The sequence below is a fragment of the Apus apus genome, chromosome 2, assembly GCF_020740795.1.
Source record: "Apus apus isolate bApuApu2 chromosome 2, bApuApu2.pri.cur, whole genome shotgun sequence".
NCBI lineage: Eukaryota > Metazoa > Chordata > Aves > Apodiformes > Apodidae > Apus > Apus apus.
Window position 1 is genome coordinate 142,241,752 of NC_067283.1, and position 27,048 is coordinate 142,268,799.

General features: G+C 42.8%; 1 protein-coding gene across 1 annotated transcript; it reads left to right on the top strand.

Moving 5' to 3' along the window:
* Positions 1-170: 170 nt before the first annotated feature.
* On the top strand, positions 171-27,048 carry SLC30A8 (solute carrier family 30 member 8). The gene is made up of 8 exons (XM_051609802.1): positions 171-326; positions 12,497-12,700; positions 16,597-16,760; positions 20,572-20,725; positions 22,326-22,515; positions 22,913-23,018; positions 25,368-25,502; positions 26,382-27,048. The coding sequence occupies exons 1-8, from the start codon at positions 247-249 to the stop codon at positions 26,525-26,527; spliced, it is 1,179 nt and encodes a 392-aa protein (XP_051465762.1). The 5' UTR covers positions 171-246; the 3' UTR covers positions 26,528-27,048.

Sequence of the window (27,048 nt, forward strand, 5' to 3'; positions counted from 1 at the left end):
AAAACCCCCAATCTGACATGCTCAGCAAGTTGCTGTTTGGCATGTTAGTGACGCCACCAGCCCTAGGAAAGCAGCTTTCTCCCCCAGTGGGTTTATTGAGAAGATTATTGAAACCTTTTCATTTAAAAATATTTGGCAGAGACTTCTGCATAAGTCGGGAGGACATTTCTGCCCACATCCGCTTCCAACAGAGAAGGGAGAGTTTAAGGGAGGAAAAACCCAAGCAAAACCCCACCGACTTTCCTCATGGCTGCCAAAAAGGGTCTTGAAAGAGCTTGTCTTGTGGGTGAGAGGGACACCAAGAAGTACTCCTTGACCCTAGCCAGGTAATACAACTCTCTTTCCTTCTACTACCATTGCTTTGTCTTTGAGAGCAATACGAGATCACTGATCTGTCGGCAGGCTGCTGGAGTCAAAGTACAGTGTGTACTGGGAACATCTTTCACTACTTTCAGAATGTTTTGTTTGATTTTTTTTCCCTTTCCAAACTTTCTTATTAAATGTTTGATGCATTTACTAGACAGCAGGCTGAGATGTCTGCATCTTTGATGGATTGAACCAATCTACTGTTGAAGCAAGTGTTTCCTGCTATATATTTTATAATCCTAGTAGATTTATTGTAGGATGCAAAACCTCATGGATTATGCTGCAATAAATTTGCCTTGTGAGTGAAAGGGATACCAACAAATACTCCTTGGCCCTAGACAGGTAACACAACTCTGTTTCCTTCACTGCCATTGCTATGCCTTTGAGAGCAATATGAGACCACTGATCTGCCGACAGGCTGCTGGAGTCAAAGCATGGGGAGTTTCACACTGCGTTCAGGGAACGTCTTTTGTTACTTTCAAAAAGTTTTGTTTGCTTTTTTTTCCCTTTCCAAACTTTCTTTTTAAATGTTTTTTACTAGATGTATTTACTAGGCAGCAGCCTGATACGTCTGCATCTGTGATGGATTGAACCAATCTACTGTTGAAGCAAGTGTCTCCTGCTATGTATTTTATAAGCTTAAGCAGATTTATTGTAGGATACAAAACCTCATGGATTATGCTGCAATTTTAGACTGAATTATAATAGTGCTATTGACACAATGTTTGATTCAAGGCTCCTTCATGCTTGAATGTCTAAATAATCTATTTGGTGTGAAAAGAATACTATGCTGTTAAAGACTTGATCCTGCAAAACTTTATTCATATGAATAGTCTACCAGGCTTGAAGCTGATGTCCCTCTTGTGTGCTGGAAGTCCTGTGAGTAAATGCTTGCCCAGGTGAGGAAAGCTGGAGCTTGGGTTAAAAAATGAGTATAAATGTCTATCACAAAATAGTTTTGCAGCTGAACTTATTTTCATTCTTCCTCTTGACTCAGACCAGCAAGTATTTTTAAAAGAAAATAGATGCTCAGTTACAGCTTAGCACCTCTTGACATTTCCATTATCTCATTGGTTTTCAGGTTATTTATTACTTGGCTCTCTTAAAATGTGTGGGACAGAAACTTGGCATAAAAACTGTCAGTTCAAATGGAAATCTGTATCTCCATGTTCTTATACTGGGTCACTGCCATCGTATTTTAGTCATTTGAGTGTTTGTGTTATTAAACATTATTACATGGCTCCATAAATATACATGACACTGTCCAAAATTACTTTTGTGGTAATATTTATATTTTAGAATTATCCCATATGATTCTGCAATTAATTTTACTTACTGAAGAACTCAGAGTTTTTTGGGTTTGCAGTTTTGCAGGCACAGTTTCAGTGGTTGAGGTCCTTTGGCCCCTTGCTGCCTCTGGACACAAGGACATCTCTGGACAAACCCTTTACACCACACAGGAAGAGGAGCCCTGAGACAGGGACAGTTGTTAGGCTGTCTTGTGAAGGAGCCCTTTTTCTCCCTGAATCACCAGGAACAGAGAATATCCTCAGAGAGAAGAGAGGTAGGATGCACACTGGGAGCAAGAATCCCCTCAGCCTCCTGGTGGGCTGATCATTGCAGATATGCCCAGCAGCCCAGTCCCAGGAGGGCTCCACAGCAAAGGTCTGGAGATGGCTGACTTATGGCAGTGGTAATACAGCTCACCAGGACGAGAAAGGCTTCTCTTCCAGGCACGTGGCACTTGTGCTGCCCATCCTCTCAGCTCTTCTTACTAGGGCAGCTTTTACTAACTGCACAGTGTAATGACTCCGTCCCTACAATAACCAGAAATGGGGCTGGGAGCTGGATCCTCCCTCCTGTTGAGAAGAGCTGCCAGCTGAGGGGAAGCCCTGGCCCTGCTCCCCTGGCAGCCCAGCACCCCAGGGTGCCATCCTGGGGGCTGAAGCCAGCCCCCCAGGAGCTGGCCTGGGCACTGGAGGACACAGCCCACTGGGCCTGGGCTTGCACAGACCAGCTGCCTCCACAGCTTCAGGTGTCTTAAGCTGATCAGTAGCAATAAGCTCATCTTAGCCTTTGGTATAAATTACCACATTTTTCCATTCCCTGTGTGTAGGCTTAATGAACAACTCTAATGCTTTCAACATAACTTATTTTGCACACAGATTGCTTATTTCTTTGCCATCCCCCAGACACTTTCTTTTTAATAAATACCGTTATTACAATACACAGGGAACAAAACTGGTTTTATCTTAACTCTGTGAGTAGGAATTTTGAACACAGGCCCCGTTCCCTGCACACAGGCTGGAGGGGGAGAGTGTTTTGTACTTGCCAAACCTGTCTGTAGTCACTAGCGGGTTTGGATGCATTGAGGTCTCCCATGCCAAACTTGAAATGTTTACAAGGTTATGGGCTTTAACTGAGCTCTCTGAAAATGAGGTCAGCTGTAGACTTATAGGATAATTCAGGTTGGAAGGGACCTCAGGAGGTCTCTGGTTTAACCTTCTCAAAGCAGGGTGAACCGAGGGATTAAACAAAAGTTGCTCGTGGCTTTATCTGGTCTAACCTTGAAAAAATTCTCACAGGATGGAGTCTGCATGACCTACCTGGGAAATCTCCTCCAAAACTGAATGCTCGGGCCCTCAACCACCCTAGTGGTCCTCTGCTAAATCTGTGACAATTTATTGATCTCATAGAATCACAGACTGGTTTGGGTTGGAAGGAACCTTGAAGATCTTATAGTTCCAACCTCTCTGCCATGGGCAGGGACATCTCCCACTAGATCAGGTTGATCAGAGCCCCATTCAACCTGCCCTTGAACACTTCCAGGGATGGAGTCTCCCAGCTTCTCTGGACAACCTGGACCTGTGTCTCACCACCCTAAGACTAAAGAATTTCTTCCTAATATTTAATCTAAAGCTTCCCTCTTTCAGTTTGAAATCATTCCCCCTCATCCTATAATTCCTAAAATCCATCAAAAGTCCCTCCCCAGATTTCCTGTAGTCCCTTCAGGTAGTGGAAAGCCTCTATAAAGTCTCCCCAGAGACTTCTCTTCTACAAATTAATCAACTCCAACTCTCTTTGGTGGTGTTGTCCTTTACATCTCCAGCCTGTAACAAAAAGTCCCCACGCTCAGTCCCACTGTCCAGCTGCTCTCCTGATTGCTGCATTCCCAACCAGAATCAACATGGATTGGCTATTTCAAACCTGTTAGCTCATATTAATGTAGCTTGCAGCACATGCAAACTGAGATAAAAACAATTTCATTAGTCTGTTGTGTGAACACATGATGTCCTAGCCCTGACTCGGGGTGTTGGAAAAATAACAGAGCCCCAGGAGAATTTGGGTTCCCGTTTCTGCAGGGTGATGGGCAGGGGGACATCCCACCTACCTGGAGCACCTAGGCATTGCCAGCCCACCCTGGGCATCCCACAGATCCAGTTTCCCAGAATAGCTTTGGGTCTTGGGCCCTGGTAAAATGCAAACCCCAAAGGGAGCTGGGCTGTGACGCACTGCTTGAGCCACTGCATTCATCCTTGCTGCATTTCATAAGGCTCCTGTCCATGTTCAGACCATGAGGACAGCAGACAGAGGCAGCAGCTGCAGTAAGTGCTTTGCCTTAACAACAAACTTTACTTATTTAAGATGGACAGGAGGGTTCCTGGAGCCCAGGAAGCCCATGGGAGAGGGGAGAGACCAGGAAGTGTTCAGCAGCTCTTTAGAGAGAGACTGATGTGGCTGGGGGAGTGTATAACAGAATCACATAATCTTATGGGTTGGAAGGGACCTTGAAAGATCATCTAGTCCAACCCCCCTGCCAGGCAGGGTCACCCAGAGGACATCACACAGGAGCTTGTCCAGGCAGGTTTTGAATGTCTTCAGTGAAGGAGACTCCACAGCCTCTCTGGGCAGCCTGTTCCAGTGCTCTGTCACTCTCACAGGAAAGAAGGTTTTTCTGATGTTTACGTGGAACCTCCTATGTTCCAGTTTGCACCCATTGCCCCTTGTCCTATCACTGGACATCACTGAAAAAAGCCTGGCTCTGTCTTCCAGACACTTGCCCTTAACATATTTGTAAACATTGATGAGGTGGCCCCTCAGTCTCCTCTTCTCCAAGCTAAAGAGACCCAGCTCCCTCAGCCTTTCCTCATAAGGGAGATGTTTCACTCCCTTCATCATTTTTGTGGCTCTGCACTGGACTTTTTCAAACAGTTCCCTGTCCCTCTTGAACTGAGGGGCCCAGAACTGGACACAATATTCCAGATGGGGCCTCACCAAGGCAGAATAGAGAGGGAGGAGAACCTCTCTTGACCTACTAACCACACCCTTTCTAATGCACCCCAGGATGCCTTTGGCCTTCTTGGCCACAAGGGCACATTGCTGGCTCATGGTCATCCTCCTGTCCACCAGGACCCCCAGGTCCCTTTCTCCTACACTGCTCTCCAGCAGGTCAGCCCCCAACCTGTACTGGTACCTGTACTGGGGTTGTTCTTCCCCAGATGCAAGACTCTACACTTGCCCTTGTTAAACTTAATCAAGTTTCTCCCTGCCCAACTCTCCAGCCTGTCTAGGTCTCACTGAATGGCAGCACAGCCTTCTGGTGTGTCAGCCAGTCCTCCCAGTTTAGTGTCATCAGCAAACTTGCTGAGGGCACACTCTATTCTCTCATCCAGGTGGTCGTTGAAAATATTGAATGGTACCAGTCCCAGTACTGACCCCTGAGGGACTCCACTAGTCACAGACCTCCAACTAGATTCTGTCCCACTGACCACAACTCTCTGACTTCTTCCTTTCAACCAGTTCACAATCCATTGATTATTGGATGAGGGGGGGAGCTTAGCAACGGAGGACAAGCAAAAGGCTGAGGTGATTAACACCTTCTTTGCCGCACTCTTTAACAAAAAGACTCGCTAACCTCAGAACAACTGGGTTTCTGAGCTGGTAGACAGGGATGGGGAGCACAATTCCGCTCCAGTAGCCCAGGAAGAGTAGTTAGGGACCTGCTGTGGCAGTTAGATCCCAACAAGTCCATCCTAGTGTGTTGAGGAAGCTGGTGCAAGAACTGGCTAAGCTGCTCTCAATCATTTATTACCAGTCCTGGCTGACCAGGGAGGTCCCAGAAGGAAGGAGGATCCAGGGAACTATAAGCCTGTCAGCCTGACCTCAGTGCCTGGCAAGATTATGGAACAGATCATCCTGAATGTAATCAAGAGGCATGTAGAAGACAACCGGGGGGTCAGGTCCAGCCAACATGGGTTTAGGAAAGGAAGGTTCTGCCTGACCAATTTCATCTCCTCCTATGACTGGGTGACCCACCTAGTGGATGAGAGGAAGGCTTTGGATGTAGTCTGCCTTGACTTCAGCAAGGCCTTTGACACAGTCTCCCACAGCATCCTCCTGGAGAAGCTAGCAATCCATGGCTTGGACAGCTACACCCTTCACTGGGTTAAAAACTGTTTGGATGACCGGGCCCAGAGAATGATGGTGAATGGCACTGTGTCCAGCTGGTGTCCAGTGACCAGTAGTGTTCCCCAGGGATCAGTACTGGGCCCAGTCCTATTCAACATCTTTATTGATGACCTGGATGTGGGGATTGAGTCCACCCTCAATAAGTTCGCAGATGACACCAAACTGGAGGGGAGTGTCAATCTGCCAGGGGGTAGGAAGAAGCTGCAGGAGGACCTGGATAGGCTGGATCGATGGGCCGAGGCCAATGGCATGAAATTCAACAAGACCAAGTGCAGGGTCCTGCACTTTGGCCACAATAACCCCAGGCAGCACTACAGACTGGGGGAAGAGTGGCTGGAGAGCAGCCCAGCAGAGAGGGACCTGGGGGTACTGGTTGACAACCTGTTGAACAAGACCCAGCAGTGTGCCCAGGTGGCCAGAAGAACAATGGCATCCTGGCTTGTATCGGGAATAGTGTGGCCACAGGAGTAGGGATGTAATTCTCCCCCTGTACACAGCACTGGTGAGGCCTCACCTCACGTACTCTGTCCAGTTCTGGGCCCCTCATTTCAAGAAGGATATTGAGGTGCTGAAGCAGGTCCAGAGGAGAGCAACAAGGCTGGTGAAGGGACTAGAGGGAAAATTTTATAGGGATAGGCTGAGGGAACTGGGGTTGTTTAGCCTGGAGAAGAGGAGACTCAGGGGGGACCTTCTCACTCTCTTCAACTGCCTGAAGGGAGGCTGTTGTCAGGTGGGGGCCGGGCTCTTCTCCCAGACAACTAGTGACAAGAAGATAGGGCATGCACCAGGGGAGGTTTAGGTTGGATATTAGGAAGCACTTCCTCATGGAGAGGGTGATGAGACATTGGAATAGACTTCCCTGGGAAGTGGTGGAGGCACTGTCCTTGGATGTGTTAAAGGAAAGGGTGGATGTGGCACTTAGTGCCGTGGTCTAGCTGATGTGGTGGTGTTAAGTCATAGGCTGGACTTGATGAATTAAAGGTCTTTTCCAGCCTTGGTGATTCTGTGATTCTGTTGGCCCCTTCCTCCAGTCTGCCTATGGCAGCCTTGCTCACTCTCCAATGTATGAGCTATACCTCCAAGCTGGCATCATCTGACAACTTGATCAGGGTGCACACCACCTCCTCCTCCAAAAAAGGACAAAGTTATTACACAGGACTGTTCCCAGGATAGGACACCGCTTCTCATCAGACTCCAGGAAGCATATAAACCATAATGGTAAGTGTCTGAAGCTGCACACTCAGAACCTTCTACCTTATGCAAAAATGTTGTCTGTAAGGCATATCAAGTGAGATTCATGTCATGTCTCTTTAACTTGGATGTGGATTAGGTATCTAAGATAGTTTTCTACGGACTTTTTACAGTCAATGGTGATGGTGGAAGAGGACAAATTCTTCAGATGATTAAACACTTGTTATGTTGCTTTTGATTTGTTATCACCTATCTAGTAATCTAGATAACCATATATCAAAGACTATAAATGCCTTGACCAAATTCTTCAAGTTTCCATGAAAGAATACAGGCCAGATGATTTTATGTCTTTCTGACCATAGATTGACAGAAATATTGACAGTAACATTGGTGACCCTGCTCTGGCGGGGGGGTTGGACTAGATGATCTTTCGAGGTCCCTTCCAACCCCTATGATTCTATGATTCTATGATTCTATGATTCTATGATTGATTCTATGATTGACCAGAAATACTCAGTATCTCACTTAAAAACCAGTGGGTTTACATTAGATTGTACCAGCTGTGCTGAGAACTAGATTTTGGCTTGATTCAGCATGGATATAGAATCATAAGATTGTAGAATCATTAAGGTTGGAGAAGATTTCTAAGATCATCAAGTTCCCACTGTCAACTGGATTTCTGATCATGTTCTTTTTATGTCAATACGGTGAGGTTTTGAATACCATCACACAAGTGTAACTCAGGTCTTACAGTCTCAAGATTTTTGTTTTTATTTTGTTTCTGAGAAGACAAGAGACAAGAAAAAAGGAAAAAAAGGAGGTAATGTGTCAAAACCTTAGGGCATGTTTTAATGTAAAAGTTTTTAACAGAGGTCATTAACCTGACCTATAGTTATTCCTGTCTATCAATGAAGCCTTAGGCTTGTAATTGATTCTTGTCTGGTAGGCTCATGCCAGCAAGCAAAAAGTTTGAAGTGGACCTAGGAGATTATTTCTTCAGGTAGAGGTTGATTTTCTACAACAAGAAAGTAGGGGTATGAAACCTCTTATGAGATCAATGAGTCCTTATCAAATAAAGGCTTTTCACCACTCTGTTCTTTGCAGAATCCAACGCTCAGGAAAACTTTCAGTTTTTATTGTGACTTTGGAAGGATTTTTACCCATTTGTTAAATCTCTTGAGGGGACTCTGCAGAACCCATCCCGTTGCTTTTGCCTTCATCTTAGGTGACCTGAGGACCCTGCAGAAAGGACTGTGTCTGCTCCGTACTGGCAATACACCATCTCCATTATGCCCACTTCAGTTATTGTCATTTCATTTTGGAAAGAAAATTAAAACTGAGATAGTAAGAGTCATAAAACAGAAACTAAATAACTAGGACACCAGCTCAGGATATTGATTGTTCAGGGGTTTAGCAATGCTACGTAAAATCATGAATGATGTGATGAAGGTAAACAGGGAATCATAATTAATTATTCCTAACAGTACAAGAACTAATTAAAATATCAGGCAGATGACTTATGAGTAACAAAGTATGCATTATTTCTACATGAATAGTAATTAAACTGTGGAACTCGCCACTTTCAAGTCAGGCAGGTTCCTGGAAGAAAGATCTGTAAAGTGTTATTAGATACAAGCTCTGCTTTAGTCACCTCCCAGCCTCCAGATTTGTGCAACTGTGGAGCAGCAGCCCTCTGGACTTGTTGCCTTCTTGTGCTTTGCCCTTATGTATCCCCTCATGCTCATAACAGAGTTTGGGTACTCGGCTGTTTGGATACTCAGATACTTTATACCATGGGTATAACTCAGAGTAGATATTGCTGTACTGTTCTGCAGAAGGAAATTTATTCACAGTACATTTATGCATACGTGATCAGGCTCTCAAAATGAAACTAAAAGAAACAACCAAAGGAAAAATTCCCATCTAGTAGACATCTAAATGTACACAAATATATAAATATTTGCCTTTGTTTTGTGCCCACGATAAGGAAAAGAAGAATCTGTACAGCCAGACTATAAACAGATCTCAGATGAAATCGGAGCAGTGCCAGTATAAGAGAAGTGACTGTAGCTTTGATAAATTTTTCTCTGAAGGCAGTTTCATTATCCTTTCAGGCAGCAAAAATTACAGTTTTCCCTTGTGAAGGAGATGATGTCCTGTGGGAAGTGCAGTGATTCCACATGTTGCTCTTCTGACTGGGGTTCTCATAATGGTTTAGGAGGATAGCAATTATTCCCATCAGCCTGCAGATCAAGGCACCCAGCAGATCTAGGGAAAACAAACAAAAGGAAGTTGTAATCAAAAGCTCTTGCTAATGATTTGTATGGAATCTGCAATATGTATTAATATTTTCTCCTTCCTCCCTTCTGGGCATGAATCAGTAGGAGCCTTTCTATGACATTCCCCCAACTATCTTTTTTACAAAGAGAATTTGAAATGGAGATGATTATTTTTTAATCTGGGACTCTGCTTGCCGTGTACTGGTGTGGAAATCGGATGCTCAAAGGCTACATCTTGCTCTAACAGACTCAGAAGGGGTTTGTGGTTTGACAGAGCTGATCCCTGCACTTTAAGCTTTTGATTCACACATTTATAAAACCGTCTCTTAGATTCTTTTAATTAGTAGCAGGTTGCTCTTGGAGGAAAAAAAATAATGGTTACGTACAGGAGCTGGCAGGAGTCTTCCTAACTCATTGGGCCTGATGCAGCTCTGCAAGTTCAAAGGGAGCAGAGAATGCTCACCACCTCTGACAACCGGGCCACTTTTATTTAGAGACACTTTAGACAGAAAGATGTGACATTTGTGGGTTTACGCTGTCTCTGTTTGCTTTTGCATCTGTTCAACAAGATCTGTGGATGGTGCTTTCCGACTCCTCAGTGGTACTCTGAGTTTTTGTTAGCTGATGGAGAGACTCAAAGATGAAAAAACCAGGAGGATCACAAAGCGACCTATTTTGTTAACAGCAAGGAAAGGATTTGGTGGCTCAGAAATCTGCAGGAGTAATTTTGGCATCCCTGCCCTCACAGGTTTCTGAGCTGATCATGACTCATGTTGTTAAGATGATTTTAATGTTCAATGCCAGCGGATGAAAACTGAGTTAAAGGGAAATTAATTTTACATGCAAACTATAGAAAAGCTTTGGAAGTTAACTCCAGAGAGGGATCATGAGAAGGAAAAACTCATATGCCCTGATCTCCAGGGGACAGTGAGAGAGCTACAGTATTTTATTCATCCATCTGGAAGGAATCAATTTGTGGTATCTTCTGAGGCAAATACATCAGGACAATATTGTACAAAAGTGACACAGTGCACATGAGGAGTCTGATGAATGTCAAACTAAAGGACTGGAGAAGGACTGCCTAGTGGGGACCTCAGCTGCCAGATGGGCAGCTCATTCCCCAGGCAGCCCAGCTCCCATTTATTTGTTGTTGAGGGGAAAATAAAGGAAAACTCTGAGGAAAGGATTAAGAAAACTCTCTGTCCTCAGGCATCAGGCACCAAATCTGACCAGCTGCTCTTTCACACAAGATCCTCATGTAACAGAGAGACCTGGTTGTCTCTGCTGAGCAGAGACCACGTGCTAACCTGACTAGGAAACAAGCTGACTCAGGGGCACATGTTGCTTCCTTGGAACATCTCAATAATATTTACAAAACCAAATCCAAGCTGATTATCTACGGTTGCAGGGCTGGGCTGCCAAGGGGGGTTAGGTCTTCTCCTTTCATCACCTTCAGCACTTCTGTGGTGCTGATGAACACAACAAGGGGCTGAGGCATCTGCAGCTCTGCAGCTGCTTTTGCCCCTGGCCCATTGGTGGGGTGCAGGCTGTGGGGCACCTGGCAGGACTTTGAACCTGCTGAGCTGCCACAGCCCCCTCTGACTGCCCACAAAGGCAGCTGGAAAGAGTTCATGACTTCAGTGCAATTTTTTTTCTTGACACCAGCTGCTGCAGATTGGCAGCCAACAGCATGATTTCTTTCCAGTGAGATTTTAGGCATCTTCACACTTCCATAAACAGTGCAGAAATGCTACAGAACGTCACCAAGATCCATGTACCTCCCAAAGCACAGGTCTTCCAGCAACCAAAGAAATAACCTTTTCTGGTCTCAAAGGGAAGTCCTTAGTCAGAATGGGGAAAAGAGGCTGTTATTTTGGGGGCAGCCAAGCCCAGCTCCATGTCATACCCTCAGCCTCATTTCAGACTCAAAGAGCCATGGAGTTTGCTGCATTCACAGACAGGTGTGCTGACTATGGCCCTGCACACACAGACCTCAAATAGCTGCAACACATGGTTTTATGGACATCGTGCATGTGCATCTGGGCAGAATTCACCTTTTGATGCCACAGGGCTCTCCCACGAGACTCAGTACATGACAGGGGATATTTTACCAATGGGGGTAACACATTAGGAGCAGCTGTGGCAACCAATGTTATATCTGAATAGATATAACACAATAGTTTTCACTAGAACTTCCTGGGATGTGGTTTAGTGGATTTTTTTGACCAATTTGCCTCTTCTCAGTTGAGAGATAAGAAAGAGGGAATGTCCTTGCTTAGCAAACCACCCTGGGGCCTCCTAGAATAAAGTGGGTAGTCACTGAGCTGCTCTAGTGAAAGCACCAGGTGTTGTGGTCGTTCAGGAGGTCCTACTGTCACAGTGCAATGTGCTCAGCCCTGGAACTTTCTAACTCCATCCCATATTCCCTGTGAAGAGAAGGAAGGCACTGAGGTTTTGTGGCAGATCAGATTTGGCTGGGAAATCACCTTGTGATGTCACCTGAGTGATGCTCAACCAACAACTTCTGCTGAACTTCTCTACCTTCTATGAATTTAGTGGAACAAAGAGGTCAGCATATTATGGAGAACTGGTTTCCTGGATTTTTTAAGTGTCTTTGAAAGTTTTTGGCTAAAATTTTTCATGCTTGGACCCTGCTAGAAGATTGATAGTTTTTGTACAGATGCGAAAATTTGAGATAAAAAAAATCTGCATGCAAAAAGACAAGAGAAATTATTTTTAGTCAATTATATTTGAGAAAAAGCAGATTATTATTTTTTAATAGTCTTCCTGACAAAGTTGTTGGGAATAAAGACCTGACATTTTCTGTAAAATTGTCTCCATGCTATGTTGAATTTGGTTACTATTTGCATGAAGTACGGCTTTTTTAATATCATATGATGTGCATTAAATACACAGCCTAAGAAAGTCACCCTGTGCTTCATAAACTGCTCAATGATGTGGAAGAGTCCAAAGAGCTGGGAAACACAAGGAGAGCAGTCATTTCATGTGCAGCTCTCTCCCGCAGAGCCCTGCTTGTGCTAGGAAACCTCTTCTGTGACCTGCTCCACTGTTCCCAATGCGGCTTTAATACTTCGAAAGCATTAATTACATAGTTTCTGAGGCTGCAGGGCTGGATGCCCAAATAATCAGGGTTTTTCTTTTTTAACATTCTGTTTCTTTCCATCCCAAAGGATGAGCTGGCAGCAGAAGAATTTAAATGAAGAGAGGCAGCAGCAGGAGGAAGCAGATACTGAAGCTAATCCAGCATATCATCACTGTCACAGCTACTCACAGACCTATGAGAACAGAAAAAGGGAGCAGCATCAAGCCAGGAGGAAGCTCTGTATAGCATCAGTAATTTGCATTTTCTTCATGATTGCTGAGATTACAGGGAAGTATATTTGCTCAGAGAGAGCTCAGTTTGGTGCCCAGCACAGCCGTATTCATGCCCTTTTGCACCTACTCTGACTGCAGGGACCTGTGATGCACAGAGGTGAACCTACTTGGGACAAAATAACTTTCCTTTCTCCTTAATCTTTAAAAGAATTGTGGGGTTTTAAGGTGAAACTACTAAAATATTTTCATGTATTTGTTTAAGGATTGCATCTGTGTAGGAGTACAAGGATAAGATGGTCTACATTCTTCTCCTAGGTCTTTAAATTTGGCTAAAAGTGGCTAGCATGTCTTAGCATCATGTCACAAAAGGTTTCTAATAAATTTGGTTACTTTTTTGTGGGTTTTTTAGTTGTTGTTTGTTTGTTTAAGATTAAAAAATTGAACATGCTTATCCAGGCCAATGAGACCTCAGCACTGAAGAAGGCTGCTATCAGCTGGATCTGATACTAAATGCAGCAGTCTTTACAATATCGAGGAAAACCCAGGGCCAGATTCACCACCTGCTTTTCTTCAATTGACCCAATGTATTTATACTAGGGTACATTTATCTTTTAAATTGGCTTGCTGGTGTGTCTCTGGATCAGTGGAAGATTATTCCCCTGTCTAATTAGCTTTCTCTTCTGGACCCATCCTACAATGCCAAAAATAAGTATTTGACTCACTCCTGGAGCATTAGCTTTCATTTTGTCCCACTGATCTGCTCTCTGTGTGGCTCCTGTGATATTTATATGCACCTAATAATTATTGGATCTTTAATTTCCCCTTCTCTGCAGTGAGGTGAGGTAAGGCATGAGGGTCCCACAGACTTTTGCCACATGTGCCACAGGGGATGTAGCAAAAATCAGCAAGGAAGGACTCTGAAACCCATGTTTTCCCAGCTTCAGCATCTTTGGAGGCCAAGGAAATGAAAGAGAAAGGCTTTGTCTTCCCCGTAGGTAAGAAGTGGAGGCAGTGAAAGAGCCACCTCATTTCTGCCTTCTTCCCTGGCTGCCAAACCCAGTAGGGAATTCTCCAACTCTTCCCTCCCAGACGCTTCACCCCTGTGAAGCCCCATTGTCTGTAGGTCACATGCATTTTCCCCATGAAAAGCAGTGCATGCCACTCATCTCCATGCAGTAATTTCCAGTGCCAGAAGTAATGCATTATTAACAAAACCATATAATCAGCAGGCTTAAGTCTGGTGAATGTGGCAATGCTAGAGGATAATTGGAAGGACAGATGATATGTTAACTAAATGTTTCATTTTGCTTAATGAATCATACAGCTTTTTTGCTGTGACAGCTTAAGTAACAGGCTTGAATACCATTTTGCTTCAGACCATTAAACTCTGAGAAACCAGTTATTAACTGCAGTTACCGACAGCAGTCTATGGAGATTTTTGTAATTATGAACTATACATTTAATTTTTTTTTATCATTAGGCTAGGCAGTCTGTGCCTGGTGATTGACCATTGAGTGACTGACAGTTTCTGCTGCTTTGTGGTATACAAAACTATAAACATCCATTGTGGGTAGTGGGAAGTCCTAAAGGCCACTTATTGGGAGTGTTGATACGTAGCAATAAAAGCCCATAACAGGCTTTTATCTTGAAAGTAAAGAACATATTCTCCTTCTTCTCCTCTTAGAGAGCAAACAGTTTCTGTGGTCTTTATTATGCTAGACAGAAGAAACAAAGCTGCATCACTCTCAAAGAGGTTGAAAAGTTGTGCTTCCTTGAATCCCGAGATCTCTCCTGTGATATTTTTGCTCAAGTCATCTGTGCTGGACCTTACTGCCCTCATAAAATGGGCATGGTTGTCTGAGACTGATAAACCAACTATCTCCAAAAAACAATTATCTTCTGCTCTTCTAATGCAGATCCATTACAAGCTCCATAGATTTGGAGATATCAGTCAAACCAATGATACAGCCCTAATATAAAAGTGCTTTCCAAGGATTTTTTGTAGCTAAGGACCAAATGTGGATTTCAAAGCACTTTATTTCCATTTGAGCACCAGAAAGAGAGACAAACCCAGCATGTATCATCATGTCAAAAAGGAATATAAAGACTTGACCAGGTTTCTTAGATAAGGAGACTGAGAACTCAGAAACTCATGCAAGTCATTAGCTATGTCAACAACACATAAAACAATTATTTGCCAAAATTTTGCAAAGACTACAAAATAGAAGGAAGCTTTTGTATTGCTGTGCCACAGAACATGGAAATACAGTCTCTAAAATGCAATAGGGTTTTGCAGGCAGCTTGTGCTCTACATATTTGTTTGCTGAAAGGTAGCTGATGCTTTGGCTGTTAACATCTGTGCAGTGCCAGACAAGCCTGCTTCCCTCTGCTGTGCAAAATTGCCTCCCTCTTGGGAAACAGCTACCCTGCAAACAGGGAAAGCCTAGGAGCTGTGTCACGACCAAAAAGTATATGTGCAATTTACACCTGCTGGTGTTCTGGGAAATCCCAGTTCTGTTGAATTTTTCATTTTACTGCAAGGAATGAGATGCCCCCAAATTCTGCAGCCGTGCTTGCTCCCTTCTGGGAAATAACTTTCAGGCAGCTGTAAATAGGATGAATAGGGAGATAACCAAGGGGGGAAAAAAAGCCTTCTATGTGTAATATATGTTCTCTGGTGGTGACAAACCTTACACTATTAGATACTTTAATCTAAAATCTGCATATAGGTGGAAATCAGTCAGTCAGTCCATCCTGCTGTCATGAAGACTTTCCATCTCTAAGGAAATGAGATTTATCTGCATGTCCCTCTGGCAGTGGTGCCTAAGGTTTGAAAGAGGCATTTTACAATGTTTTTCAGGATTCATTGATTCTCATATGAGTTGTGGTCAGGAGAAAAGGTGAGCTGAAATTAACTGAATGACTGAAAAAGGATGAAAATATATTGCTAGAAGCAGAAACTAGATGTTTTGGCTCCATTACTTCACATTTCCATTTTTCTATATTTTCACTCTGCTGCAAAGATTCCCCTGCTGTAGTAAGTTGGCAGGACAGCTTTCTGCCTGGGATCCTTTTCTTCTCTTGCAATCACTGGCAGCTGGGGTAGTTTAGAGCAATATTTTAGTTTCTTTAGATTTGCACTTAACTTCTAACATGGTTAGAAGAATTTGGCAAAGTAATATTCAGCTTGCTGAGTAAAAGAAATGTGATTTCAGATAGCCTAAAATGACTTCTTTTTTTTACTTTTCTTTTTTTTCTTTTTCAGAATTCACATGAAACCAAAACCTCCCAGCATAAAATGCCATCCAGTCACATTTTCCAGCTCCACAATCTAAACTAAATCATGCATTACCAATGTAAAATGATAGATTAGTCCTGCAAACAGAACATTTTTCACTATGCCCTCACAAATATGATCAGTTGTTATCACAGCTCTGCTACTGGGACCTTTCTTTTTACTCCTGTTTTAGTGTTGCCTGTGACAAATAAATAGTTGGGCATCCAGCCATCCTAATTCAGGAATAATGTACCTATTTTCCTATAACAAATAGGAAACAAATCCTATAAGCTACATCTTTGAGTTTTTGTACATGTCTAAAAATATCAGTGATCTGTGAAGAGATAGTGGGAGGATACTGGAAATATGAACCCTACTACTGCTTTTCACCAAGAAATGTGATACTAAAATAGTCACAGTAAAACAGTCCAACAGTAATAAAACCACAGCACCAATGTGCCACAACTCTTACTGTCCTTAGGACTTTCTCTAGGGCAGATTGCCATAAGTCTTTCTATTACTGACTTTCACTGCACGAATGGGGCACAAAACTGTCTTTGAAGAGTTTTGTGTCATGTCTGTAATGACTGAAAGTTGAACATCCCCTTTGATTCACAGCAAAGAAGGTCTCAGGTTTGATCTGGTTGACTCAAACTTGTGACCAGAGCCATGATACAGCTGCGTGTTTCACACAGGTGGGCAGATCGCTGGGAGCCTGGCGGTGATCACCGACGCTGCACACATCCTGGTGGACCTGGCAAGCTTCCTCATCAGTCTCTTCTCACTGTGGCTTGCCTCCAAACCTCCCACCAAGCAGTTCACTTTTGGGTGGCACCGAGCAGGTAGCTAAAGTGTCACAATATGAACAAATGTGGAGAGGGAAATCCTCAGAACCGGGCAGTGGGAAATGTGCTGATGTCCAGCATAGGCCTGCAGATATTTAGATACAGAGCACTAATGTTCTCAAAGCCCCCAGGTCACATGACAAACAGAGCAAACCAGTGATCATCAAAGAAGTAAAAAGCACAGTCATTTCTGGTCTAAAAATGTGTCTTGAAGTTCATTACTTTATATAGTTTTGGGCAGGTGCCAGCTTTGGCTGAGATACCAGCAACTTCTCTCAGTTACTTGGGTGTGAGGAAGATGAGTTCTCAATTTACTATGAAACAGCAGTTTCTATAAAAGCAACAATACCGATAAAAATGACAGGGTTTCTCCATCAATAGGATGATAACATATATATATTACGTATATGATGCTATATCAATTCTGACGTTATCTTTGTAGAAAAGTGAGCTTTTTTAACATTTACCACTTTCTAAATCCTCTCCCTGTGTATCTCTTTATCACTGCTGGTTTTTATCAGAAGCGAGCACTGGTAGGTTTTGAAAGTTCTCTGTCCTCAGCCAAAATCAGGATATTTACAGATGACACCTAATACCAAAAGCCTTACAATCAAACATACATTCTCTTAAAAAAGATAAGACACTTACAAAATCCTAACTATCAGAAAAATTTTCTGGCTGTATGATTCAATTCAAGATTTAGACACCTAAATATCAATGTCTACATGTAAGTGAGCACATATAAGAGTAGGTGCAAGCTTCTAATAGGTTCAGCAGAAATTTAGACTCCGTTCAGCTGCCTAAACATCGAGGTCTGGTGCTAGGGTGTCTGGGACTTATGCATGGGAATGGCAGCTGTGGCACAAGACCCACAGGAAGCTACACAGGATGCCAAACACAAGACCACGGCATCTCAAATACCATCAGACACTCATAATTAAGAAACTGGGATGCATTTCCAGTCAGTCAGTGGGGAAGGGAGCTGTGTGAATCACCATTAATTTGATGCCCATTGTCCACAATGGGAGCTTAGACACTTAGTCCACACCTACATGTAGACATTCTAATTTACTTACCTCAGCCTGGAAATGAATCCCATTATGAGTGTCTCAGGGCTCAGTGTAGTTGCTCATATGTGATTAGTGCTATTCAAAATGGCCAATGTGTTCCACAAAGTCTTCAACCTCCACCCTAGAAGGCTGTGGGTGACCTATACATCTTGCGTCAAGTCACACGTGGCAGTGTCAAAGGATCTCAAATGGCTATACACACCTATGCACCTGGAATGAGTGAGGGCTCAGATGATAAATGCTTCAAAGATGTTCAGTATGAAGGTCCCAAAGCAGCTTCTGACTCAGGCTGTCTGCAAGCTAAGGTTGCCCGTAGCTGTAGAATGTGCCAGAGAAGACAGATGCCATACTTGTCCTGTCTTTATATTGCTCCTTATGTATATTCTGCTGACACTGCTGGAAACAGACTGTTGGATGAGGGGGGGGTGTAGTATGACTGAAGTATGACTGGCATTATGTTGCCAACACACAGCTGAATTTTGCAGCCTTAGCAAACTACTACTTCCCCTCGCTTGATCCAGAATTAGTTTTTGGGTTTATGATCTCTTAGCCTGGGAGGAAACAAAAGTAAAACTTCTCTCTTGCTGATGAGGAGATGTAGACAAGACATTGTATGTAAGTCTGTGTTAGATATTTTAGGTTTTTGTCATGTCTATGCAGAACTTCAGAACCCATACTTTATGGCCTTTTTATACTGGTAGCAAAGAGAGCCCTGCATCAAATGCCAGTGGCTATTAAACTGCATTCCATTATATTTATCCTGTTTCTTGCTTATTTTTCCAGATATATTTCCTGTTTGATTTGTAGGTGGATGCCCTAATAGAGTAGCTGAGGGCAGTCAGGTGGGTGGCAGAGTCACTCTGTGCAAACCACTAAGGTCTTGTAGCTGCAGCTCATTTTTCACTTTTTTTCTCAGACTGACAGGTAGGGTGTGTCATGCAAAGACTGTATATGACAGGGCTCAGGTTTAGCAGGAGCCATTTGAATGCCTTCTGTCTTCTAAGCCTGAATCAGGCAGCAGAATCAGTCAAGGCAGTGGTTCAACACAATCCTTTGGGTGTGCAGCTGCTTTCAGTAACACGGTGAGAAGCACAATATTGAATGTGACTGATAGTATGAGCCAGACCTACTTCCAGGTCAGAAAGCTCTCTTCAATTTATCTCTGGTATGATCCAGAGTTTTCCAAGGAGTCTCAAACTGCTGTTTGCTGCATTCTTGTTAGTGCCAGTAGTGGTGAAGAAATTTGATGGAGAACATATTGAGTCAAGCATTTAGTACTACTGAACTGGTCTGCAAGCTTAGCCAAGCTTTTGCTAACACACTGCACTGAAAAGTGATACATATTTTCACCTGTGTAGGTAAAGATGACCCCTAACACATTCAGTTGTGGAGTATATACACACACACGTAGACTTTCGTTCAGGTGTTCACAAAAGCTGTTGGCTCCTTTCATGCCAACAACAGCAGAGACATCAGCACCTTCAGCTGGGCCAAGTTTGCAGGGTTTCAACTTTAACTTGCAGAAAATATAAACCACCAGGTATGCTTTATGTTATCTTCTCTCCATTCAGCTTTAAGTAAAATCAGATAATCTTGTCAGTGCATTTTCGTTCATTGTCAGTTCTAGACAAATGTTTATTTAATAAGTATCTGAAGCTTGGACTGCTGTAAAAGGTGTGACACTGATCAAAATATATTCCAACTCATAAGATGAGTTTCAGCTGCTTTCATGAACTGACAGTGGAGGTCTGTGCAAGTCCTTTGCTCTTTCTGGCTATCCACTGCCTTTCACTTTACTGTGAAATTTTATTTTCCTTGGTGTGTTCATAAAACCCACATTTACCCATTCAAGTCACGTGGCAATTACTAGTCCCAGGCCCTATTAAGAACATGTTGCACGTTCATATGAACATCCCTCAACCTTGCCTATGGCAGTGCAGCAAATGGTGGCCTTGGGGATTTTATTTATTTGAGCCCAACTCAGAGCCAATAGACACAAAATTATATTTTGCTGCTCCAGGGAAAAAATAGCTTCTTTTGTTCTTATCACTGCTAGTGGGACAAAAAATATTTGTGGCATTGAAAGGATGAGCACCAGGAGAGAGAAAGGAGAGGTTTTGCTCTCAGGACCTTGTCAAGGGCTGCCACTGTCTTTCTGGAGTGTGAATTGGCAAGAGGTGTACAGAAGCAAGGGAGGCTGTTGGAGGCAAATTACACCTGCCATGTGGGTTTGGATGAGCTGTGCCTCTCTCCTTCCCTCCAACCTCTGCTACTGTGACCAAAGTAATCTTGTTGGGGAAGGATGGCTGGTTCCTGGGGTTCTCACACCCTATTGGAAGGGCCAGGCAAATACGTAAGATTTGAAAGAATTGTTCTTTTATCCTTCCTTACCTTTACAGCTCCTTTTGCTGCTCCCAGAACTCCTCAAACAATATTTTTCATCTCTCCAAATTCTCCAAATGCCTCATTAACTCAACAATGGAAAGGGGAGAGAAGTAAGAGCATGTAGAACAGGGTTAGGCTACCACATGGGTAGAGCAGCCCTGGGCAGCCACTGGATTTGCTATGACCAGAAAGGATTTTGGCCCATTGTTTGAGAGCACCAAGGCTGCCAACACACGAGAAGTAACTCTTTTGGCTATGAAGCTCACAAACCTGGAACCGTTACCATCAATGTATTAAAATTTCTTACATTTCTGTTATGACTCCTGTTCACATCAGATTGTTTTATTTCGTAGAAATTGTGGCTGCGTTGATGTCTATGATGATAATTTGGATGGTGACTGGTGTGTTGATATATCTGGCTAGCATGAGGCTGCTACACCCTGATTATGATATCAATGCTACAGTGATGCTCATTTCCTCTGCTTGTGCTGTGCTTGCCAATATCCTGTAAGTTACTTTTTACTCTCTCCAAATAACTTTTGAACCTTGAATCTGCTGCTATAGTTTGATAAAAAGTGATAGAGATGTACTGGTCTCAAAAATATTGTTTATGAGTTTCATGAGAATATGGAAAAGGGTAGAGAAGAAAGGTGCAGTTTCTCATTGAAGGCTGCAATTGCTCTCTTTCTTCTGTTAGCTGCCACACTAGGAAGGGAAGTTATGAATGCACAAACTCCAGGAAAAGATTAATCTCCATCTCACTTTTTATTTGATATCAGAACAGAATCACAGAACCACAGAATCAAAGAATCTTAGGGGTTGGAAGGGACCTTGAAAGATCATCTAGTCCAACCCTCCTGCCAGGCAGGGTCACCCAGAGGACATCACACAGGAGCTTGTCCAGGCAGGTTTTGAATGTCTTCAGTGAAGGAGACTCCACAGCCTCTCTGGGCAGCCTGTTCCAGTGCTCTGTCACTCTCACAGGAAAGAAAGTTTTTCTGATGTTTACGTGGAACCTCCTATGTTCCAGTTTGCACCAATTGCCCCTTGTCCTATCACTGGACATCACTGAAAAAAAGCCTGGCTCTGTCCTCCAGACACTTGCCCTTAACATATTTGTAAACATTGATGAGGTGGCCCCTCAGTCTCCTCCAAGCTAAAGAGACCCAGCTCCCTCAGCTTTTCCTCATAAGGGAGATGTTTCACTCCATCATTTTTGTGGCTCTGCACTGGACTCTTTCAAACAGTTCCCTGTCCCTCTTGAACTGAGGGGCCCAGAACTGGACACAATATTCCAGATGCGGACTCACCAAGGCAGAATAGAGGGGGAGGAGAACTTTCCTTGACCTACTAACTACACCCTTTCTAATGCACCCCAGGATGCCATTTGCCTTCTTGGCCACAAGGGCACATTGCTGGCTCATGGTCATCCTCCTGGCCACCAGGACCCCCAGGTCCCTTTCTCCTACACTGCTCTCCAGCAGGTCAGCCCCCAACCTGTACTGGTACCTGTACTGGGGTTGTTCTTCCCCAGATGCAAGACTCTACACTTGCCCTTGTTGAATTTCACCAAGTTTCTCCCCGCCCAACTCTTCAGCCTGTCTAGGTCTCACTGAATGGCAACACAGCCTTCTGGTGTGTCAGCCACTCCTCCCAGTTTAGTGTCATCAGCAAACTTGCTGAGGGCACATTCTGTTCCCTCAGCCAGGTCGTTGATGAAACTATTGAACAGCACTGGTCCCAGTACCGACCCCTGAGGGACTCCACTAGTCACAGACCTCCAACTAGATTCTGTCCCACTGACCACAACTCTCTGACTTCTTCCTTCCAACCAGTTTATGATCCAACATTCAAGAACTCTATAGAAACATTCAAGAACTCTACAGAAAATGAGGCCTCATTAATTCCTCTGTTCACAGACATTCTTGTTTGCGTGGAAAACACTGAAAAACTAGGAATTGCCTGCTTAGCCACTATGTATTTTTACTTAATATGTCTGATTTTATTGGTCAGCGTTCAGAGTGCGAGCGACAATGACATGTGTGGCTTCACTGCTTTCAGAGATGCAATAACCCCACTCATATTTGCAGCTTTACCTCTCTTGCAGACTAAGCCTGATCCTGCACCAGACCAGCCATGGGCACAGCCATGGGGCTCAGGCCAGGGAACACGTGTCAGCCCCTCTGGAAAAGCCGGCTCCGAGCAACGCCAGCGTGCGGGCAGCCTTCGTGCATGCCATTGGAGACCTACTCCAGAGTATTAGTGTGCTAATAAGCTCACTTATCATCTTCTTTAAGGTTAGTTTCATTAGTTCACTTGCCTTCCTTACAATTAAGGATAACATTTACTTTCATAGCATTGTGACACCAGGTACTATGCAAATAATTGCTGTGTGTTAATGACATACATTATAATTTAGTCAAAGAGAGTTATTCTTGGGAACTGAGATGACTGTTAAGAATGTAGTGCTTGCTTCTTTGGGTTTCATCTGCAAGGAGGATATTTCTGTGTCTTTCCTTTTCCTTTTCCATTCACCTTCATGCCCTGTGCTGAGGCTCCCTAGCTGGCAAAGGAGGTGAACATTGATTCTGTATTAGATTAATGGAATATAATATTATTTGAGATCAGCTAATTAAAAATGGCAATAATCAACAATAAGGAAATTAACAAAGTGATGTGTTCATATTTTTCTAGCCAGAATACAAAATAGCTGACCCAATCTGCACATTTGTGTTTTCCATCTTTGTTTTGGCAACCACCATCACCATCTTACGGGATATTTTGACTGTGTTAATGGAAGGTAAGACCTCATTCCAGAATCAATACTGTTATATTTTGATTTCTTCTCTCCCTTTCTCCATAACTCTTATATTTGCTGACAAAAGTATAATAGCACACTTCTGCATAAGTTTCTGATATTCTCAAAACTCTTATCATACTTTAATCTTAATTAAATTTTAAGCACAGTAGTTTTCTATCATAATGTATTCTTAAAATTAAATTGCTTTTCTTTGTTGTATGTGTAGCATTGCTATTTATCACCCCTTTGGCATATAAGATGTCTACTCATTCTGTTCATTGTGTAATTCCTTCACCCATGTGAAATACAAGACTTTGCAAAAAAACAACAACAAACAAACAAACAAAAAACACCAAATAGAAGAAAAAGTCTGTTCTTTGAACTGTGGCTGTGAAATAGGCTGAGTGCAAGAAGAAGAAGTTTTTAAGTGTTTTAGTTACACCAGTCCAGAAAAGCAAACTGATGGAGCTTTCCAGTCATGTTCAGGTGCAAGGGAATAGACAATTCTCAATACATCAGCAGCCACACGAACCAGGTTTGGCAGTATTTAATCCTGCCAGCAATGGGCCAGAACATTTGATTTGCAAGGCCAAATTACTTGAGCAGTCATAGATGCATGTTTTTGCCCTCCTTACACTGAATAATATAATGCAACCTCTTTCTCAATAAGGATTAAAAGGAAAAGTAGCTCTAAGAGTGTAGATTTTGAATGGAAATGAGTTACTCAATGTGACAGTCTGCATGGCTGTTTACTTCTCTCTTTCACTTTGGACATACTTCTGTTTCAAGAAAAATATTCTTACATTGTTTTACAGTAAAGCTTAATTCTAGGGTTGGTTGGCTTTCCGTGGTTGTGAGACACAGATATATTTGTGTAGAAGTGTGCCCAGACAGAGTGCAGCTACTGGCTCTATCTTGGCTGCCAAAAATCAAAGACCTCTTGATTAATGGGAAAAAAATCAAACTAACAGGAAGGCTTGGCTGCCCCTCACACTTAGAGGTCTCTTTCTCTGAGCAGTGATTCCCAGCATGGGCTGACAGTGCTTGGTTTGCCTATGTAGCAAGCCCTTTATTGTCCTTTTGGGTGGGTCTCCGAAGCCGCTGTCCTGCCTCCTAAGTAGCCTCCTAAGAATTTTCTGAAGAGAAATTTGATGCTGAAGTTGGTATTGGAGGTGGCTCTTACCCCATGCATAGAACATCCAACATGTCCTGGGGTGTCAACGCAGCAGTAGAGAAGTCCACACCTGTGACCAACTGTGTCATACAGTCACTGATCGTCTATGGTTTTCTCTAAAAAGCATGTGCGTGTTGGCATCATGTTATGCCAAGTTAATACTCTGTATTGTTCTTGTAATAAACAGACAGGACAAATCATACAATACTGAGGTCATTAGTTATTACAAATAATTATCAGTTACAGTATGAAAGACACAGTTAATCAATATTGTTATTGTATTGAATAGTTTGGGTTGGAAGGGACCTTAAAGATAACACCCTGTCATGGGCAGGGACACCTCCCACTAGGTCAGGTTGGTCCAAGCCCCATCCAACCTGTCTTTGAACACTTCCAGGGAGAGGGAATCCACAGCTCCTCTGGGCAACCTGTTCCACTGTCTTATCACCCTCTCACTAAATAATTTTTTCCTAATATCTAACCTAAATCTTCCCTCTTTCAGTCTGAAATGGTTCTGCCTCTTTTCACCAGTACAATCCCTGATGGTCTCCTCTAGGTCCCCTTTAGTGTCAGAAGGCTGCTGCAACGTCTCTCCTGACCCTTCTCTTCTCTAGTCTTAGCAACCCCATCATGACCTTTTGTAAGAAGGCTCATCTAAGTAAACACGTACTGATCCACTCCTTAACCAGACCAGGGATCTCATCTCATCTAAGATTGCTGAGTCAAACCATAAAATCATAGAATGGTTAAGGTTGGAAACAATTCTTATCTTTATGTTTGTCTTTACCTCTCTGCTAAACAAATGCTTCTCTATTGTGTAAGTGTATCGAGGACAGAATCTTTCAGAGGTGCTCAAATGATGCCATAAATTCTACTCTCACAAAAGCTGCTGGTGCAAAACTGTTACATGATCTGGCTAAACATCTCACTTCCCTGTGTAAACCAGACACTCACAGTATTCTCTAAGGCATGCACGAATCCCATTCATCCATGGAGAAGTATAAAACAAGATACAGGATTCTATTTCACAGTAAACTCTGAAACAGACAGGCTTTCCAAAGAATGAAATATAAACATTATACATCTACCTGAATAAATCTTCATGATGCATTTTCCATTACTGATAATAATTTTTCTCTCCAAAATATGTTTTTACCCTAACTTCTCTTCCTAAGGAACAGCAAAAGGACTTGCTTATGATGCAGTGAAAGCAAGGATTTTATCAGTTGAGAAAGTGGAGTCTGTTCACAACCTTCAGCTTTGGTCTCTGACAATGAATCAAACTATTCTATCTGCTCATGTTGCCACAGGTCAGTACATTTTTGTAAACACGGAGTAAGTATTCAGTTACTGCCTAGTAAAGGTCAGTTTCTCCTGACTGGGATACAACTGACTGCGTATCTGTTGCTTGTTAAAACAAATGTCATTGATTTATTGGAAAAATACAAACAACAAAAAAGCTTTTAAATCCTCCTTCCAGAAATGTTGCCAAAACAACAGGGATCTCTACTTAGCGCAAAACTACAACACTGCAGAAGTAACACTTAATCTTTAAAAATGTTTTTACTAAGTGAACCATGGAATGGCTTGGGTTGGAAGGGACCTTAAAGTTCATCTAGCTCCAACCCCCTGCTATGTGCAGGGACACCTCCCGCTAGACCAGATTGCTCAAAGCCCTTATCCATGTTGACAAATTGTCCACTACTCAGATCAAATTTCTTGTTTGTCAGTTTTCTTTGTACATGTTAAGGTTTATTTAAGAAAAAAATTCCACTGTTCGGCCAAGAACAGGTTCAGAGGCAAAGTCCTTCACAGAGTCCTCACTTCCCAAAAAGAGTGAGTCTATCAGCCACCCAAATCGCTTGGCATTGTTGCAACTCTCTGACTGGATGAACTAAGCTTTATTAAGTATTTCTGCTTTCCTACAATCTTCTGCCAAACTGAATTTCTTTGGTAATTAAACTTAGCTCAGCTCTTGCCAAAATTGCATATTCCAACCACATTTGATTGAAAAAACTTTTGCTGACATAGAAGTTCCTGAAAGGAGGATAGAAAGGACAAGAAACACTTCTCAGACTTCTTTTTAGAAGTTGCCAGGTTGTTTGTGAGCAGTTTCTGTCAGTAAAAACTTACTTTTCTTTAAATATTATATTTATGGAATTGGATTATTTTCTGCTTGCTATCTATAGCAGACACAGCAGACAGCCAGAAGATTTTGAAAGATATTACCCATGCCTTGTTTGAGTACTACTGCTTCCACTCCATCACTATTCAGATTGAATCAACAGAGGATCAGAAACAAGACTGCATCTTTTGCCAAGACCCCAGGGATTAAAGGCAACAGTACACTACGAAAATAATTATCACCCCTCTTACAGGTCAATGGAGACTATATGTGCTAGTTGCATGTAATTGATTAACAACAAATGGTAATTAACTGAACTAAAAAGCCCTGTCACAGAGCAGTGCATGTACCTTTGTTTGTTGGTAACATCAGGAGAGAACATCTATTAGGCCCATCCATCAGCCAAATTACCTGTCCATCCTCTGTTACTTCAAATTACAAGAGAAAGTATCTAAATTATTCTTGATTAGAGTGGCAGACTGGCACTACAGCAACATTTAAGAGTGCCTGTTTGCAATTACAGGTAACAAAACACAAATCAACCTTCAAATTACCAGCAGACCAATTATCACAAAATGTAAGGTAATGTAAGTTTGGTGTTAGCAAAGCCCAACACTTACTCAGGATAAAGGAGAAAACTGAAATTAGCAGGAGGAATGAAGAGATCTGGAAAAGGAAGTGATAATGAGTGCTTTCCCTGCCTTATGGCAAACTCTCCTTGTCCTGCATAT